Genomic DNA, 20,142 nt, shown 5'->3' on the forward strand with positions numbered 1-20,142 from the left:
TCCCTCCCACCCTCACCCTGCAAACATTTTACTACTTTCTCTCTCTTTTCTCTTCCCTTTTTGTCACTGTAATTTGCACTATTGTTGATGAAGGAATACCATGCATATCACTTTATCACCTTTCAGCACCCTGGTTTTGTCTAAAGTGCGAAGTTCCAAGAATTATTGCCATAGTGAACCTTCCGTATCTTAACTGTACTCTGTGCTCTTTGTCTCTAGTTTCTTCCATGGACTGGCTCTCCTGGCCCTTATCTATACTATCTCTGGATATTATTACCACAGTCTTTTTTTTTCTTATATCCCACAAATGTGTGAGATTATTCAATATATCTATCTTTCTGATTCCTATCTCTCAGCATAATACTCTCCATATCCATATATGTAGGAGCAAATTTCATGATTTCATTTTTCTTAATAGCTATGGAGTATCTATAGTGTAGATGTTCCACAGATTCTTTAGCCAGTCATCTGTTCTTGAGCACTTGGGTGTTTTCCAGATTCTGACTATTGTAAATTGTGTTGTGATGAACATAGTAATGCACAGGGATTTCTACATGTATTTTTTGAGTTCTTAGAAAATATCCTCAAATTGGTATTGCTGGATCATATAGAAACATAATTTTTAGGGATTTTTTTGTTTTTTCTGTTTTTGAAGAATATCCATATTGTTTTCCAAAAGACCTGGGCCAGTCTACATTCCCAACGTTAATGAATTAGAGTCCCTTTCTCTCTGCATCCATGTTAGCACTTTTTTGGTCTTGTTTTTTGTGATGTGTTCTAGTCTCTGTGGTATGAAATTATATCTCATTGTTGTTTGGTTTGCATCTCTCTAATGATCGGCGATATGAAGAATTTTTTCATAGGCTTCTGTGAGAAAATGTCTGTTAATTTTTCTCATTTTTTGATTGGGGTATATGTTTTATTCTTGCTAAGTTTTATTAGTGTTTTGTATATTTTATATATTAACCCTTTGATGAATATAGGCTGAATAATTTCTTCCATTCTCTAGATAGTCTATTTAGCTTTGTGACCATTTCCTTTGATATGCAGAAGCTTCTCAGTTTAATTTAGTCCTGCTTGATTATCTTTGCTTCTACTATCTTGGACAATGATGTTTCATCCTTGAAGATACCTTTATCTTTAATGTCATGGAGTGTTCTGACTACATTTTCCTCAATGTACCTTACACTTTCAAGTCTGATATTAAGGCCTTCAATCCACTTTAATTTGACTTTTGTGCACAGAGTTTGAATGGTCTATTTACTTTTTTTTGCATGTAGTTGACTAATTTTCCCACTTGTTAAAGAGGTTTTTTTCTAACTACATTTTGTATTTCTTTCCCCTTTATCAAAGATAAATTGATCATATATCTAGAGGTCAGTCTGAGAATATTCAAGTCTATTCCATTGATCTAAGGGTCTGCCTTTATCTTATACTTTATTAATAAGTACTGCTTTATAGTACAGTTTAAAGTTGGGAAAAGTGATGCCTTCCATCTTCTTTTTTTCCAATGTGCTTTAATATTCATGGATGTTTATTGTTCCAGGTGAATTTCAAGAATATTTGATTCACTTCCTTGAAAAATGTCATGGGAATTATTATAAAGATAGCATTAAAACTGTACAATGCTTTGAAGTGTATTGCCATTTTAATGATGTTGTTACTCCCAAGCCATGAGTAGGGTTTATGTCTCCATTTTTCTGTGTATTCAAGCAGTATTTTATAGTTGTGTTTTTTTTTTATATAGGTCTTTCACCAATGTAGGTAAGTTGATTCTGAGATACTTGATTTTCTTAGGCAGAATTTTGAAGAGGATTGTTGTTTTTAATGTCTCTTTCATTATTTATATATAGAAAAACCCTGGATTTTTGTGTATTAATTTTGTAGACTGCCTCTTTACTATATAAATCTATTGGTTCTAGAAGCTTCATAGTGAGTGTTTAGGATTTCTAAATATAGTATATTGTTACACCCGTCCCCCATTCTTCCTGTGTAACCTTACCTGATGGTAAGACCTGCCCATTTCTGGGAGGGGTCTTTGGAAGGTAACAAAAGGTTTGACTCAGGGGCAGGAAGGGATTGAGAGGATTGATAGAGGGATTCAGCAAGAAAAAAGGGAGAAGGAGAACTGGCAGGATGGAGGGAGAAGAAACATGTTGAATGCAGGGCTGTTGAAACATGTTGAATGGAGCTTGCTTGAAAGGTTATGATAGAAGCCACACCTGTTGGCAAGGGCCCTGAATAAAACTGATGTCTCCTGAAACCTTACTGCTGTGGTTCATTTCCTCGCCACTATCCTGAACCCTCACCAACCAACTGGAGAGAATTGGAGAACCATGGCCTGGGCTGGAGGAGAAAGACTCCTCTCCATCCATCTCCCCATCATCCACCTCCATCCAGTACTCTATAATTAATCAGTTTTTCTACAGTATATTATCTGCAAATAGTAAAGCTTGACTTTTCCTTACTGATCTCAATGTGCTTGATATCCTTTTCTTGCCTGATTGCTATGCCAAGTACTACCAGTACTATATTGGAGTGGAAGAGGGGATAAACTTGATTTGTGCTAGATTTTAGAACAAAGGCTTTTAGTTTTTCTCCTTTGAATATAATGTTAGCAATGGGCTTGGGTTAAATGGCCTTGACTATACTGAGAAATTTTTGTTGAGATTTTTTTTTTTTTGGTTTTTGGGCCACACCCGGCGGTGCTCAGGGGTTACTCCTGGCTGTCTGCTCAGAAATAGCTCCTGGAAGGCACGGGGGACCATATGGGACACCGGGATTCGAACCAACCACCTTAGGTCCTGGATCGGCTGCTTGCAAGGCAAACGCCACTGTGCTATCTCTCCGGGCCCGAGATTTTTATCATGAATGGGTACTGCACCTTGTCAATTGCTTCCTATGCATCTATTGATATGATCATATTGTTTTTTTTCTTTTACTGATATGGTTTATTTTATCAATTAAATTGCATGTTTTTTAATTTTTTATTTTTTAAATATCTTTAAGCACCTTGATTACAAACATGTTTGTAGTTGGGTTTCAGTCATAAAATGAACACCCCACTTCACAGTGCAACATTTCCACCACCAATGCCACCCATCTCCCTCCTCTCTCACCCCCTGCCTGTATTCGAGAAAGGCATTCTACTTCTCTCACTCATTAACAATGTTATAATAGTTGTTAGTGTAGTTATTTCTCTATCTGCACTCACCACTCTTTATGGTGAATTGCATATGTTAAATCATCCTTGCATCTCTTGAATGAATCCTATTTGGTCATGGTGTATGACCTTCTTGATTGGATCCTATTTACTAGAATTTGTTGAGGATCTTTGCATTCATGTTCATCAGGAATATTGGTCTGTAGTTCTCTTTTGTGTGTTTGTATGTTGTGTGTTTGTGTGTGTGTGTGTGTGTGGCATCTTTCTGCTATTAGTAGCAGGGTGATGTTAGCTTCATAAAAGCTATTTGGGAATATTTCTGTTTCTTCTATTTCCTGGAAGAGCTTGAAAAGGATTGGTAGAATATCCTCTTTAAAGGGTTGAAAAATTCACTAGTGAATCCAACAGGGCCAGTTTATTTATTTAGGAATCCTTTGTTTATCATTTAAATTTCCTCAATAGTAACAGTTCTGTTCGGATATTGAGGTTATAGGAGTCCAAGAATTTATCCATTTCATCCACTTTCTTTTGTTTTTTGGCATAAAGATTTTCAAAATAATTTCTGATTACCCTCTGAATTTCTGTATTATTTGTAGTGACATTCCCCATTTCATTTCTGATTCCGTTAAATTTTCTCTCTTTGTGGGGCCGGGAAGGTGGCGCTACAGGTTAGGTGTCCGCCTTGCAAGTGGATGGACCGCGGTTCGATCCCCCGGTGTCCCATATGGTCCCCGCAAGTCAGGGGTGATTTCTGAGCGCAGAACCAGGAGTAGCCCCTGAGCGTCAAACGGGTGTGGCCCAAAAACCAAAAAAAAAAAAAAATTTTCTCTCTTTGTGAGTCTTGCTAATGGTTTATTGATCTTGTTTATTTTTTCAAAGAACCAACTCTTGCTCTCATTGTTCTTTGAATTGCTTGTGACTGTCCAGTTTATTAATTTTGCTCTACATTTTTATTATTTTCTTCTACCTTTCTACTTTTGGTTCTTTATGTTGGTCATTTTCCAACTTTTTAAGCTGTGCTATTAAATTATTCATGTAGGCCCTTTCTTTCTAATGAATACTTACAAAGCTATAAATTTTCCTTTTTGTTGCATTTTCTATATCTGACAAATTCTAATAATTAGTGTCTTTTCTCTCATTTGTTTCCAGGAATATTTTGATTACATCTTTGATTTCCTCACTGAACTGGATATTCAGCAGTGAGCTGTTTAATTTCTAGGAGTTGAAGTTATTTCTCTGCATCTATTTGTAATTCATTTACAGAATCAATGCATCATGGTTGGAGATAGTTGATACAATTTCTATACTCTTGATTTTAAAGATGTATGTTTTATGGCCCAGGATGTGATTTATCTTAGAGAATGTCCCTTGTGCACTGGAAAAAAATGTGTATCCAGCTTTCTGTGGATGAATGGCATATATATATATATATATGTATATGTATACACACACACATATATATATATGTATACACACACACACACATATATATATATATATATGTCTCTCTCTTCCATTTCTTTTTTCAAAGTCAGTATGCCCTTTTTAAGTTTTAGCCTAGTTGATCTATCAAGAAGGGACAAGGCAGTGAAGTCCCGAATTTAAAGTGTTGATGTCTTTCTTCAAATCAGTTGTTTTAAATATTGTGCTGGCCCCTCACTAGGTGAATACATGTTTCTTCATGATATAAACATCCTTTGGTTTTTAAGAAATCCTGTGTCTTACAATCTTTTTAAGCCTAAAGTCTGTGTCATCTGATATTAGTATAGCAACCTTGGACTTTTTTAGGAAGTTGTTCCTTTGAAAGATTTTCCTAAGAACTAAAAAAAAAAAAGAGAGAGAGAGAGAGAGATTTTCCTCCCACCTTTGACTTGAATTTGTGTTTGCTCTGAATGTTCAAATGTGATTCTTGCCAGCATGGAACTGTTGGATTCAATACCTGATCTATTTTGCCACTCTGTGTCTATTAACTGGTGCATTTAGTCCATTAACATTGAAACAGATGATTGCCATATGATTTTATGCCACCTTTTGTTTGTTTGTTTGTTTTTGGGGCCACACCCAGTGACACTCAGGGGTTACTCCTAGCTATGTGCTCAGAAATCAATCCTGCCTCAGAGGACCATACAGAATGCTTCGGTTCAAACCTGTGTCAGTCCTGGATCAACTGGTGTGCAACGCAAATGCCCTACAGCTGTGCTATAGCTCTGGTCCTTTATGCCACCTTTTTAGAAGTTTGAAGTGTTTGCAGAGTGTTTGTCTGACCTTAATGTAGACCCTTCATTTCTTCCTTAAATGTTTGCTTTGAGTCTATTAAGTTCCTGAGATGTTGTTGATCCATGAAGCAGCTTACCCTTCCTTCAAACCTGAATGAAAGTCTGGTTGGGTGAAGTATTTCTGCCAAGGCACTGATTTCTTCACTAGGTTTCTTCACTAAATACAACCACTGCTTTTGGGCCTTGAGTGGTGGCTTGTGATAAATCTGCTGTGAATATTTTGGTTTTTGGGCCACACCCGGTAATGCTCAGAGGTTACTATGCGCTCAGAAGTCGCTCCTGGCTTGGGGGGCCATATGGGACGCTGGGTGATAGAACCGCAGACACCTTACCTCTAGCGCCACCGCTCCAGTTCCCTGCTGTGAATATTAAAGATGCTGCTTTGTATGAATTTCCCTCATTAACTTGCTGCTTTTAGTATTCTACCTCTGTGGTTTTAATCATTGTGACTAAAATGTGCTTTGGGTGCTTTTATTTGGGTCTATTTTAGCTGTTACTCTTCGGGCATCCAAGATGTGGTGGGTGCATGCACTTTTTAGTTCTGGGAACTTCTCAGCAATAATGTGTTTGATTGTTGGCTTCTTCATTGGAGTTGTCTTCCTCTCTCTCTAGGACCCAAATGATTCTAATTTGAATTTATCCAAAAGTTTGATTATTTTGAAAACAAAAAAAATTTTTTTTTTGGTTTTGGGTCACACCCGGCAGCGCTCAGGGGTTCCTCCTGGCTTTATGCTCAGAAATCGCCCCTGACAGGCACCGGGGACCATATGGGATGCCAGGATTCAAACCACCGTCCTTCTGCATGCAAGGCAAACGCCTTTCCTCCATGCTATCTCTCCGGCTCCATATTTTGAAAATGTTTTCCATCTTCTATTTGTTTACCTAACACTGTTTTCCAGGCCGGAGAGATAGCATGGAGGTAAAGCATTTGCCTTGCATGCAGAAGGATGGTGGTTCAATTCCTGGCATCCATATGGTCCCCTGAGCCTTTCACGAGCGATTTCTGAGCATTAAGCCAGGAGGAATCCCTGAGAGCTGCCGGGTGTGACCCCTCCTCCCCCCCCAAAAAAAAACAAAGCAAAAAAAAAAAAAAAGACTTTTTCCAACTTCTGCAGTTGTGTGGAGGTGTTATGCATCTTATCTAACTGCTCATTGTTTATGCCTCTGAAGCTGTTAATCTGCTGGTGCAACCTTGCAATGAGTTTATCAATTTGCCTACGAAGCTTTTTAGTCCCGTTATTTCTGTTTGAAGTTTCCTCTTTTCTACTCTCATATCCTCTTGAATCTTATTGGTTGTTCATTTGGTTTGTTCTATGGTTTCTTTTGAGTTCTTTGAACTTCCTCAACATTTTTCTCTAAAGTCCTATCTGAGCAGTTATATATGTAGCTGCAACTAGTTGAGCCTTACAAACTACCATCTTCATTCACCAAGCATGTCGGTGTTCTATGTTGTTTTCCCATTGTGACCTTTGCAGTGTGGTTGTGTTTTCTATGTGTTGTTCTGGGGCTCATTGTTTATAATAAATATAAGTTCTAAGGTCAGATTTTTAATTCTTAATTGTTATTTTTTTATCTCTTAGAGAAGTCTACATATTACACTTAGCAAATAGAGAGTGTGTCCTAAGAACTATAAACAGGCTTTTCCTTGTGAAACACTCTAATATCCAACCTCTTTCCACATTTTGTTTATTTCTTGAAATTTTAAGTTTCCACAAATTCTGTTGGTTATTAGCCCCATCCCAATAATTAAAAATAAAATATTATAAAGACAATGGAGTTATTCACCAGTTATGAGACATTTGTGGGCATATTTTGGTATGCCACAGTGAATGGAGATGTGACTTCAGCTTGATTGGCTGAGCAATGCTATCTGACAAGTTAAGATATTCATAATTAATATTTTCTATATGTGTTACCCTTTTAAGGTGTGCCAAATATTTACTTTGTTAGACAAGCACACAGAAAACAACTGACTTTAAATTTTTTAACTCAAAATACATCATGTAATACAAAACATTAAGCTCGTATCCTCTTTGGTCATAACAACCCTTGAAAATTATGTTTTAAATCTAAATATAAAAATTAAATAAATTACAATTACGGTACCACTCTATGCTCTTTTAAAGGGAGCCTAACAGCACAAACCAAGTGAGTTAGCAGAATGAATGTAATAGGACTTGGATAAACATGGGGAGTAAGACCTGAAAAATAGATAGTTTCACAAAATCTAGTACAAATACACAGAGACTTTAAGAAAAACTGACCAGATATTTAAAAAAAATCTAGGTTCGTTAGATAGAAGGTTGAAAATTTAGATTACTTGCTACAGTCACAATAAGTCTTAAATCCAAGAGGCAGTTTGTGAAACATAGGACAGAAAATTAAACAAGACTATTCTGAATTAGATCAGTGTAATAAGCCTATTCAAGGAGAATAAAAGAGGGTTTAGAATTTAGACAATAGATGGGGATAGAAGCAGAAACAAGAACATTAGTATTTAAACAATCCTTGATTTCAACTCCAGTATCAGGAACTGCTCTCCTCACCATGTTCCATTTCTACTCTAGAATTTTTACTCCACAGCAAGCACTTAACCCTGTTAAAAGCCCTTTTCCCCTCACTCACCCAAGTAGGAAAGGAAAGGAAAGGAGAAAAGCAAAGAAAAGAAAAAGAAAAGAAAAGAGGGAAGGGAAGGGAAGGGAAGGGAAGGGAAGGGAAGGGAAGGGAAGGGAAGGGAAGGGAAGGGAAGGGAAGGGAAGGGAAGGGAAGGGAAGGGAAGGGAAGGGAAGGGAAGGGAAGGGAAGGGAAGGGAAGGGAAGGGAAGGGAAAGGAAGGGAAGGAAAAAGATGGAGACTAGAGATGATACAGAAAATTTATAAAATAGATATTATAATAACTCAGTTATGTGATAGAGATGCCTTTTATACCTTTCTCTGCCTCACCTTCTTGATTCCCCCTTGATCTGGTATTTCACCTTGAGGAATCAAGGGCATTCTGCCATCAGCCAAAGACCCTCATAAGAGGAATTGGACATATTTAGGCAAAGGAATGGACTTCTGCTTGCTCTTCCCAAGGTTCTCACTTTTCTTTTGAAAAAGGACAAGCTTGACATCTTTATGGACATTATGTTTAAGCCTAGAATAGGAATAGGCCTAAGGTTCCTGGAACCTATAAAAGACACCTCCCTAGATTACCTGGAGCTTCCGGTTTCAGTTCACAAGGATGTCCCCAGAGCCCCAGAGCTATTGGAATAAACCCCACTTTGTTTTTGCATTCTCTGAGGTATGTTTCATGGTCTTCATTGAGGTAATGGGTTTTTTCCCGAACATTAGGCTTCACCCTTGAGCCCCAGGACTATCCGGAACCTTGGGTCTCCCCAGGCCCTAGGCCTTCTTGGTCCCCTTTTTAACAGAGAATTAGCACAGAAGGTAAGACTTGCTCATGAGTAACCAAAGATAGATTTCCAGGCACTCCATACGTTTTTCTAGTGCTCACCAGGAATCATCTGAGTGCAGAGTCAAAATCCCTGAGTACTATCAGTTGTGTCTCAACATTCAAAAAATTAAAAGATAGAGTTAGAGAGAGAAAATGAAGCTAGTTAGCAATAAATTAATCTTTTAAGATTATGTTGAAATGAATGAGGTATTGACTTACTATCCGTCATATTCTCACCCTTCGTTTTATTCGCCATCATTCTAGTCTTTTATCACCCCAAAGCCCTTAAATCACTAGTTTTATCCAACCTAGATATTCTACTTTAAAAAATGAATTTTAAAAAATCACAGAATTTTTATCACAAGCAAAATTTTAGCAAAGAGATAATTACCAAACAAAAAGACACCTAAGTTCTTCAAATGAATGTCTAATTCCCTGGCATATAATTTATAATCAAAATTACTAAATAACTTTTTCTCCATTTAATTTTGCACATTAATCATAAAAATTTTTAAATTTGTGTTATACATATATATTTAGATAAATATTTTATCTAAATATCTATATTTTATCTAAATATTTAGATAAATATTTCATCTAAATACATATAAATAAAGACTGGAAATGCAGATATTTTATCTTTTTTTTTTGTTTTGTTTTGTTTTTGGGTCACACTCAGCAGTGCTCAGTAGTTACTCCTGGCTCTGTGCTCAGAAATCGCTCCTGGCAGGCACGGGGTACCATATGGGATGCTGGGATTCAAACCACCATCGGTCCTGGATCGGACACTTGCAAGGCAAACGCCCTACCGCTGTGCTATCTCTCTGGCCCTGGAAATGCTAATACTTTAAACACTACAGATGAAAACAAATAAACAAAATATTTGCACATTAAAAAGTCATAATGACTTGCCATAGAATCAACAACACTTTGCAAAGCCTAGATGCCAAATTTCTACAAGCATATTTACTCATCCATAAGTTCATATACCATGCAATCAACTCCTTAACAAATAGGTCATCAATATGTGCAATTGCTTTAAATTTGTGTGCCTGCCAATGGGGCAGTCGTGGGGATGGGTGGAAATTGGGGATAATGGTAGAGGGAGGTCAAATTTGTGGTAGTATTGGTGTTGGAACACTGAATGCCAGAAACAACTGTATTATGAGCAACTTCATAAATTGCAATGTTTAAATAAAGAAAAAAATAATTCTCTTTCCAGAGAATATATCTTTATTTTATTCACATTAAATGACCAAAAAATTAGTAGATAAACTTCACAAATCCCAGAATCCTTATAGAAAATACATCAAATTCCTTTATTGAAATAATTTACCAACAGTAATGTCCTTAACTCATCAATTCAAAGAGTGGTTATAGGAACCAAAAAAAAAAAAATCCAACATTCTGCTCTTTATTTCAACTGACATGATAAATAACAGGATCAAACAAATGGTTGAAAAGCAAACACAGAAAAAACTGTAGCCTAATAAAAGCATGAACAGACATATTTATATCAGGCATCACAAAATAGGCATAACATTTTAAAATATAAGAGACAAAGAAGAAAGACATATACTGAGATTAGTGCATCAATAAAACAATAATCATTAACATATATGCACCAAAAGGATTATCTATATATAAAGCAAGTACTAAAGCTCCAAAGAAAGATATCAACAGCAGCAACACAACAGAAGAAAGTTTTAAAACTCCGTTCCATCACTGAACAAATCAACCTGACCACCACCACCTCCTATCTAAAAAAGAAAAAGAAAATGCCTAAACAGAAGGAATGAAGGAATTTGTTTAATTTACATATACATTGCTCTCCATCCCCAAAAAACTGAGTAAACATTTTCTATGACATGTGGAACATGCTCCAGAATAAACATCATGCTAGTACACAAAACAAGTGACCATAAAGTCATAAAGATCAAGTTTTTTTTAAATACTATAACACTATGAAGGTAGAAAGAAACTATAAAGTGAAGGCTGACAAAATTCAAATATTTGAAAACTAAACAATGTACTACTGATCAACTATTGAATCAAACATAAAGTGAAAGAAGAAAAGAAAAGATTCCTGGAAATAAAAGAGAATGAATACACAAATGACCACAACTTGTGGAACATAGTAAAAGATACTCTAAAAAGAAAATTCATAGCAATAGAGGCTTATACCAAAATAAAGCAAAAGCTCAAATAAATGAAAAAAATTCATAACTTGAGAAACTAGAAAAATAATAGCAATTATGTCCAAAGTAAGAAGGAAGGAAACAGAAAAAGAGTAAAAACCAATGATACAGAAAAAAAAATTCAATAATACAAAAGATCAGTAAAGCCAACAATTGTGTTTTATCTTAAGAATACCGGTAAGTAAGAATGACAAATTCTTAGCTAGATTCATGAAGGAAAAACTTTGTACCACTAAGTAGAAAAATGAATGGGTTTTTTTGAATCTCACAACTTCTCAAGACTCTTAAAAGAAAGTTTGAAACTGAACAGACTGAACATTAATATATAAATCAAGACAGTATTTAAAGTTTCCCACAAAACAAAATCTCTACTGATTTTCTCTAATTCTTCAAAAGGAAGTTATCATTCTAAAGCATTTCCAAAAAGTTCTTCTTGTCAGTTTCTATCATTATCATAATAAAAGAAGCAGAAGCATCACTGAAAAAGAAATGTATTCACTGAAAAAGAAATGTATAGTTAATGGCAGTATTTGGGCTGATATCACCAGGACATTTTTGGAATGAGCACAGTGCCCCTCTCCCTGCCTCTTGTACTTCTGTATGCCCTGGCAGCCAAAATACACCCCCAAAAAGCCAAACTCAGCGATAGAACTTGGGATTTCTGGGCTGCAAATGTGACTGCCTAACAACTCCATATTTTGTTAATACTATCATCCCTAAGGAACACTCCAATTTAGACACCAATGTGTATTTTAATCCTAATGTTCACAAATAAATTAATTAATAGAATAATCAACTAGTAACTAGAGTACACTAAACCTTCTGACAATAACAATGACTCATTATAAGATACAAAAAAAAATTGTTCCTGTGCTTATTTTCTCTTCCTCCTGTTTGTTCTTTCTTTTCTTTCTCTTTTTAATAATTTCAATCCACTTAACTGAAAACAAATGTATCATGGTACAATCTATTTAAAGAAAGTAAATAAAATAACACATCACAAAGAATGAGAACAAGCAGTGTTGGCGGGGATGTGGAGAGAAAGGAACTCTTATCCACTGCTGGTGGGAATGCCATCTAGTTCAACCTTTATGGAAAGCGATATGGAGATTCCTCCAAAAACTGGAAATCGAGCTCCCATACGATCCAGCTATACCACTCCTAGGAATATACCCTAGGAACACAAAAATACAATACAAAAAACCCTTCCTTACACCTATATTCATTGCAGCTCTATTTACCATAGCAAGACTCTGGAAACAATCAAGATGCCCTTCAACAGACGAATGGCTAAAGAAACTGTGGTACATATACACAATGGAATATTATGCAGCTGTCAGGAGAGATGAAGTCATGAAATTTTCCTATACATGGATGTACACGGAATCTATTATGCTGAGTGAAATAAGTCAGAGAGAGAGAGAGAAAAACACAGAATGGTCTCACACATTTATGGGTTTTAAGAAAAATGAAAGACATTCTTGCAATAATAACTTTCAGACACAAAAGAGAAAAGAGCTGGAAGTTCCAGCTCACCTCAGGAAGCTCATCACAAAGAGTGATGAGTTTAGTTGGATAAATAACTACATTTTGAACTGTTCTAATAATGAGAATGTATGAGGGAAATTGAGAACCTGTTTAGAGTACAGGCGGGGGTCGGGTGGGGAGGAGGGAGACTTGGGACATTGGTGACGGGAATGTTGCACTGGTGATGGGTGGTGTTAAGAAAAAAAATATATTGTTATTCAATAATGGAATACAATGTATATACAATATATTATTATATACAATACATTGCATTATAAAAAAATATAAGCTTATAATTGTTTTGTACAGTTAGTAACTAGAGGATTCTATAGTTAATATATTTTCTGGATCCTAAAAATGATTATAGATTTGAGGAAAAAAATACAAATTTCCCCCATAATTTCAAAGAAAAAAAAAAAGAAAGAAAAAAGAAAGTAAATAAAATAAAATAAAGTAAAAATAGAACTACTATATGATAGTGATTCTACTCTTTGACATCTATATTAAGAATATTAAATATGGGACCGGAGAGATAGCATGGAAGTAAGGCATTTGCCTTTCATGCAGAAGGTCATTGGTTCAAATCCCGGCATCCCATATGGTCCCCTGTGCCTGCCGGGGGTGATTTCTGAGCATAGAGCCAGGAGCAACCCCTGAGCACTGACGGGTGTGACTCAAAAACAAAAAAAAAAAAAGAAAATTAAATATAATTAATTAAATATATACATACCTATATTCATTGCCGTACTATGTAAAATAGCTAAGATCTGAAAATAACTCGTGTCTAAGCACAGATAAGCACATAAAGAAATTGTGGGGGCCGGGTGGTGGCGCTAGAGGTAAGGTGCCTGCCTTGCCTGCGCTAGCCTTGGACGGACCGCGGTTCGATCCCCCGGTGTCCCATATGGTCCCCCAAGCCAGAAGCAACTTCTGAGTGCATAGCCAGGAGTAACCCCTGAGCATTACCGGGTGTGGCCCAAAAACCAAAAAAAAAAAAAAAATTGTGGAATATATACACAATAGATACTACTCCACTATAAGAAATTATGAAATTTGGAGTACAGAGTTATGCAGAGCAGGTAGGGCATTTGCCTCTCATGCAGCTGCCTGGGTTCAATTCCTGATGTTCCATATGGTCCCCCAAGCCTACCAGGAATAATTTTTAAGTGTAGAGTCAGGAGTAACCCCTTAGTACTGCCAGGTGTGCTCCCTCAAAAGAATCCTATATATGTTGCTTAAAAGGCAATGCTAGGTAGAAGTCAATGGCCAATTAAACATGCCTTAAGATTTTCCTGTGGAACTGAGTTTACCAAGTATGAGAGGGGTGAAAAAGTTAACAGTGAAGTGAACAAATAAAACAGAATCCAGAGATGATGATGGAATGACATTAACACTTTGGTAATAGAAAAATATGCTTTGTATGCCTAAAAGAAAAAACTTAATAACACTGCAAATAATAACTTCAATCTTCTATTAGATATTAAACCAAATATTTATATTTAAAATAGTATTTTATTTTGTTATATTCAATATACAATATTCAAATATTTTATTCAATTACTTATGGAATATCTTTATAAGCATTTAAAGCAAAATTATTCTCTCTACTGAAAATACTTTTAAGTATATTAAAAGACTGCATGACAGTAGACAGAGAGAAAATCTGAATTTAATCAATTCTTTTAAAAGCTGCTTTCTGTTTAGACCTATAAGAAAGAACTTCAATCAACGAGTTCCATAATCAGTTCGGTTGCTAGCCTACAGCTATGAATTCACAAAGAAAAATACTCCAACATTATTAATATTTTCCTAAAGAGGACCAAAGTCTTGATTGCATGTTTCTCAAATTTATTAACAAATTTCACAAACACTCCCCTTACTTCTTCATTTCAGCAGGATTGTCCTATTTGCTGCAAGGAGCAAAAATCATTGAGGTTTATAGATTTTTAGAGGTTCAGCTTTCTTGATTTTTTTTTTGAATAATGGAGCTAAAAACAGTGCCAAGCTGAAATCAGCTCCGTACTTTATAGCTGTGAAACATTAAGCAAGTCATTTTAGTCTTTCCTTTCTTTATTATTTATATTCCGTGTGGTTCTAAAAGGGAACCTTCAATAAATGTGGGAATCATAATTAAATGTATAGCAACACTAACCATTAAATCTTATTTTAAGAATAAATGTCAAATAAAGCAGGTGGAAGTGGAGATGGGAGTTTTACTAGAAGACCTATGAAATTATGAATTTCTACTGCCTTTAGGAAAAATTATGTATCCAGAATGCTAAGGTAAGAAATGACAATGAAATCACAGTGAGTGACAAACTTTGATTCATTTTATAGTCTAGACCATACAATTTCATAGAAAAAAAATTTTCTAGCGTTTAATTTTAAGAAAAGTTATATTAGTGTGACTTTATACGCTAGACCTAGAATCAGATAACAATATTTGGAGGGGCCGGAAAGATAACATGTAAGTAAGGCGTTTGCCTTTCATGCAGAAGGACGGTGGTTCAAATCCCGGCATCCCATAAGATCCCCTGTGCCTGCCAGGGGCGATTTCTGAGCATAGAGCCAGGAGTAACCCCTGAGCACTGCCAGGTGTGACCCAAAAAGACAAAAAAAAAAACAATATTTGGAGTCAAAGACACAAAAACATTTTCATATGATTTATGTCATACACCTAAACTTTCAAAAATATCATTACTATAAAGGGGACCAGTATTGAAGGTTCACATGCTGAAGTTTGTATTCTGATAATACTAGTATATTTAGCATTATAGTAAATAAGAAAAGTGGTATTCATAAGCAGCTCTTAATTTATTCAGAGTATTAAAACTATTAATAGGTGGTACCAATTAATATAAAGTGAGGATTGTCCAAATCCAAAACATGCTTTTATGTTTAAATAAACCATTTATCAGCTCACCTAAAAAATAGAACAGTAAGGATTAAAAATCCATCTTTTGATGTAGGATTTTAGACTTTGAAGTCGTAAGCAACTTTTTTTTAATGATTGTATTTTTAAAAAAATGAAAGAAATAGTCACCTCCTTTTGATTAGTGGGAAGTCTAAATGAGATCAAGAGATGCTAATTAGCATTAGAATGTTTTTAACCAAAATTCTGCTGTAAAGTACCATCTCAAGGGACTATGATACTGCTATAAAACTAATGTGTAACCAATTCAGAATGAAATAAATATATTTTCACTGTTTTTATTTGCCTTTGAAAGAATTCTCTCTCCAAGGCCTTTCCTGCTTTTCATTATGGTTCTCTTGTAGCATGTGACACTTTCTAGCCAAAATACTGTAGCAGAATAGAAGGTGCCATCACTGCAGATGGACTTAGGATTCCTGTGGTCCAGCTGTTTCCACAGTAAGCAGATGTTTGCAGGAACATCACAAGCTAGCAAGAGCCTACATCCACATCACAGGTGAAAGAAGTCAGAACTTCTGAGTTATCAGCTTTAAGAGATCTTTCACTATCCTGGATTAAGACTTTACACAACGAAAGTAGATTTTATTCTGATAAGACACTGAGATTTTAAGCCTATTAAAGGCCATCATTTTTAGACTGTACATAAAGACCATACTCCAACATTTTTGTATTATGAGCAAACTAAATACAAACATTCAAACAACATATAAATAAAAGGTCAGAAATGTGCCTCACTGGGCCCGGAGAGATAGCACTGCGGCATTTGCCTTGCAAGCAGCCGATCCAGGACCAAAGGTGGTTGGTTCGAATCCCGGTGTCCCACATGGTCCCCCGTGCCTGCCAGGAGCTATTTCTGAGCAGACAGCCAGGAATAACCCCTGAGCACTGCCGGTTGTGGCCCAAAACCAAAAAAAAAAAAAAAAAAAAAAAGAAATGTGCCTCACTGAGGCGAAGTGCATGCTTTGCAGGTACAAGTTCCTAGATATAGCTGCTACCACCACAACACATTGTGTGTATCCACACTGGCCCAAGAATCACAGGGTATGACACTCGACAAATAATAGCAACAAAAGCAAATGGAAATGAACAGGAAATTCTTTGCCCTAAATCGTCAAAACTTTTTCATTTTTTTAAATCTTCAAATATAATCCTGGTTTTTGTTTTCTTTCTTTTTTATTTTTTTCTAATATCTTTATTCAAGCATCGTGATTACAAACATGTTTGTCGTTGGGTTTCAGTCATAGAAAATACAACCCCCTTCACCAGTGCAACTTTCCCACCACCAGTGTCGACCATCTCCCTCCTTCCCCATGCTGCTATCCCTGTTTTCCAGACAGGTATTCTATTTCTCTCACTCACTACCATTGTCATGATAGTTGTTTGTGTAGTTATTTCTCAAATTGCACTCACCACTGTTTGTGGTAGCTTCATATCGTGGGCTGGTCCTTCCAGCACTCATCTCTATTGTCTTTGGGTATTATTACCATATTGTCTTTTTTTTTTTCTTAAATCCCAGAGATGAGTGAGACTATTCTGTGCCTCTCCCTCTTACTTATTTCACTCAGCATACTCAAAACTAATTTTCTTTTGATGCTCTATTCTCCACTACTCATGTAAAAATCCTCATTCCATTTTTGATGGTTGTATAATAAGAAGTATATATTTGGATAATTCAAACATCTTTAAAACACAAATATCAGAGTCATCAAAAACTTGCATAAATCATGATATTTTAAATTCAAAGTACTTTAAAAGCAAAATAACTATATTTTAAAATTGCATACTCATGGAATCAGGCTTAATCTTGGGGAGGCATCTGTGGATTAATTATTTTTTATAGTTTTAATGTCCAAACAACACTCAGAAATCTAAACATATCATTTAACATTAAACTATTCCATTGTGGACAGTCCTATATATTTTTATGATAAATATATTATATTTAATAGTCCTATATATTTTTAATTATTATTATTTGAGAGGGTTTTTGGCATACCCAGCTGTGCTCAAAGCTAACTCCTGCCTCTGATCTCAGGGCTCACACCTGGCAAGGTTCAAGCAATTAAGGTGAACAAACCTGGGTTAGCTGCATGAAAACCAGTGCCCCCCCCACATTTTTCATGCCCCCCAAATTTTAAAAAGCAGTTATATGATTTACTTGTGATCTGATTTATTAAAATTTTCTTTAAAATTTAGTTCATGGGCAGGAGGGATAGCAAAGTAGAAAGGGAAATCGCATTGCATGCAATTGACCACATTGAATCCCCAGCACCCCATTTGGTCCCCTGAGGACTGCGAAGAATTATCCCTGATTGCAGAGTCAGAAATAACCCCGGAGCAATGTCAGGTATGGCCTAAAAACAAGCAAATAAATAAACCTTAATTCTGTACCTAATTCAGAAAATATTTGCAAATTCTTCTGAAGTTTCTGAAAATGGATTAAAAAAATGTGCTATCAAAAATAAATCAGAAATGGGGCTGGAAAGACATTACAGCATTTGAATACTGGCAAGCTAGATTCAAGACTATATGGTCTCCCATATGATCTTTGAGACCCATTAGGAGTGATTTCTGAGGGCAGAGCCGGGAGTAAGCCCTGAGCCTTGTTCGTTGTAGATCTCAAACCAACAAACAAAAATTAATTAACGAACACAAATTAAACAAGTCATGAAAGTGAGTTTTCATTTATTCAGAAGTTATCTGTGGTAGGAAAATTATTACATATAAATTGTATATTACAGATGGCACTTTTATTACGTCAAAATCAGAATAAAATGAGCTAGTCAAGCTCTATAACAACATTTTGTCTCTATTAAGAAAAACATTTCATTGACTTGAAAAAGTTTCAGTATGTTCAGTTTTGGCTATCCTATATGATCAAAGGAACTATATGTGAAAACAAAAATTTAAACAAAATTAAACAACAATTTTTAATTTTAAAATTTTTAGTGGGTGGAGATCAGTTAGTACAACAGGTAGGGCATTTGACTTGCCTTGGCCAATATGTCTTTGATACTTGAAATCTGATTTGGTTCCCTAGTTCTGCCAGGAATGATTCCTTTGTACAGAGCCAGAAGTAAGCTCTAAGCACCACTATTTATTCATGCCCCACAAAACAAACAAAAATGAATTCACAGTGGTATAGTTATTTGTTATATTCCCAATAATTATTTTAATATTAAAATATGACAACTATCTTTTAGAATTTATATAAAAGTTTTGTTCTACTGTGGTCAATAGAATCTTAGGCTTTTTTGCAGCTAAAAATTTTATCTCTAAATAAAATTTAGTTTCACTGATGTTAGTCAAAATACTGTGCCTCCTGGAACAGAAGTAGCTATCCTCCCAGTATCACTTTAGAAGGGGTTATTATCTAAGATATATAAATCACTAGTAGAACTTAACAAGAAAAATAAATCTAACCCTAACCAAAACTGGGAAGAAAAGAACAGAAAAAAAGAGATACAGATGGCCAAAAGGCACATGGCAAAATGGTCCACATCACTATTCATCAGGAAGATGCAAATAAAAACATCAAAGAGATATCATGTCACATCACAGAAATTGGAACATATCTCAAAGAACAACCAGTTCTGGGTGCAGAAAGAAAGGAACTCTAATCACTGTTGGTGAAAATGTTAACTAGTCCAACTTTACTAGAAAACAATGGATATTTCTTGGAAAAAAAATGAGTTTCCATTCAACCCAGCAAAACAGCTCTTGGGAATATAACCTACAGTCCCAAAAACACAAGGCAGAAAAGCTTGCTCAATACTATGTTCATTGTAGCACTGTTCACAATAGCTAGAAACTGGAAACGACCCAAGTACTCAAGGACAGATGAGTGGATAAAGAAATTGTGCTACATAGACATAATAGAATACTACACGGTTGTTTGATAAAATGAAGTCAAGAAAGTTGCTTATACATGGATAAATATGGAGAATATTAGGCTGAGCAAAATTAGTCAGAAGAAAAGGAACAGCAAAATCAATCAATAATCACTAAAGCTGTTTTCCCCATTAAGTTTTCTACCAGAAACACAGGTGTTGTGAAACAACAGCTAAAAATAAGCCAAGATTAGAAAGAAGATTCATATTCACATTATCCTCACTGGACTAAAAATATGAGCAAATCTTCCTTCCTACTGGTCATATGATCTACAAGCATGGTGATATTGCTAAAAGAATCATAGAAAAAGCTGAGATAAAGGCTGCTGACAGGAATAGGCTTCTTCAAGTAGGCATGGGTCGTGAATGAATATAGGTAATATCTCATAAAATAACTGTACACAATAATTAGATACTAGATTTATAACTTTTAATAAGAATTATTTTTTCTATTTTACTTTAATGAGTCAGGAAAGAATAATATCTCAGTATCTACTTCCTAAATTGCTTTTAATGTTGTCTATATACTAATTTGGTGTGGACATATATATGCAAGATATAATGTACAACAAAAATACTGTACCTTGTTTTACCTGTAAGGAACACACACCTGACAAAAGGCAATTTTCACATCCAAGATTGGTTCACTGCAGTAGTGTAATAAGTGGAGGCTCATAAATACCTGTAGGAAAAAGAAACACAAATTTACAATCATCTCATT

At 35.5% G+C, this 20,142-nt stretch overlaps 1 protein-coding gene across 6 annotated transcripts in view; it reads right to left on the reverse strand.

Moving 5' to 3' along the window:
• The window catches only part of MAPK10 (mitogen-activated protein kinase 10), a 232,020-nt gene that overhangs the window by 128,117 nt on the left and 83,761 nt on the right, over positions 1 to 20,142 (reverse strand). For 3 of the 6 annotated variants that reach the window (XM_049789762.1, XM_049789764.1, XM_049789768.1), the window contains one exon: positions 20,032 to 20,103. In XM_049789762.1, the coding sequence (XP_049645719.1) occupies positions 20,032 to 20,097 (66 nt within the window). In that variant the 5' untranslated portion in view covers positions 20,098 to 20,103. Of the gene's footprint in view, positions 1 to 20,004; positions 20,104 to 20,142 lie in introns of all 6 variants that reach the window. The other 3 variants (XM_049789765.1, XM_049789766.1, XM_049789767.1) reach the window with 2 other exon arrangements.

The sequence above is a fragment of the Suncus etruscus genome, chromosome 16, assembly GCF_024139225.1.
Source record: "Suncus etruscus isolate mSunEtr1 chromosome 16, mSunEtr1.pri.cur, whole genome shotgun sequence".
Lineage (NCBI taxonomy): Eukaryota > Metazoa > Chordata > Mammalia > Eulipotyphla > Soricidae > Suncus > Suncus etruscus.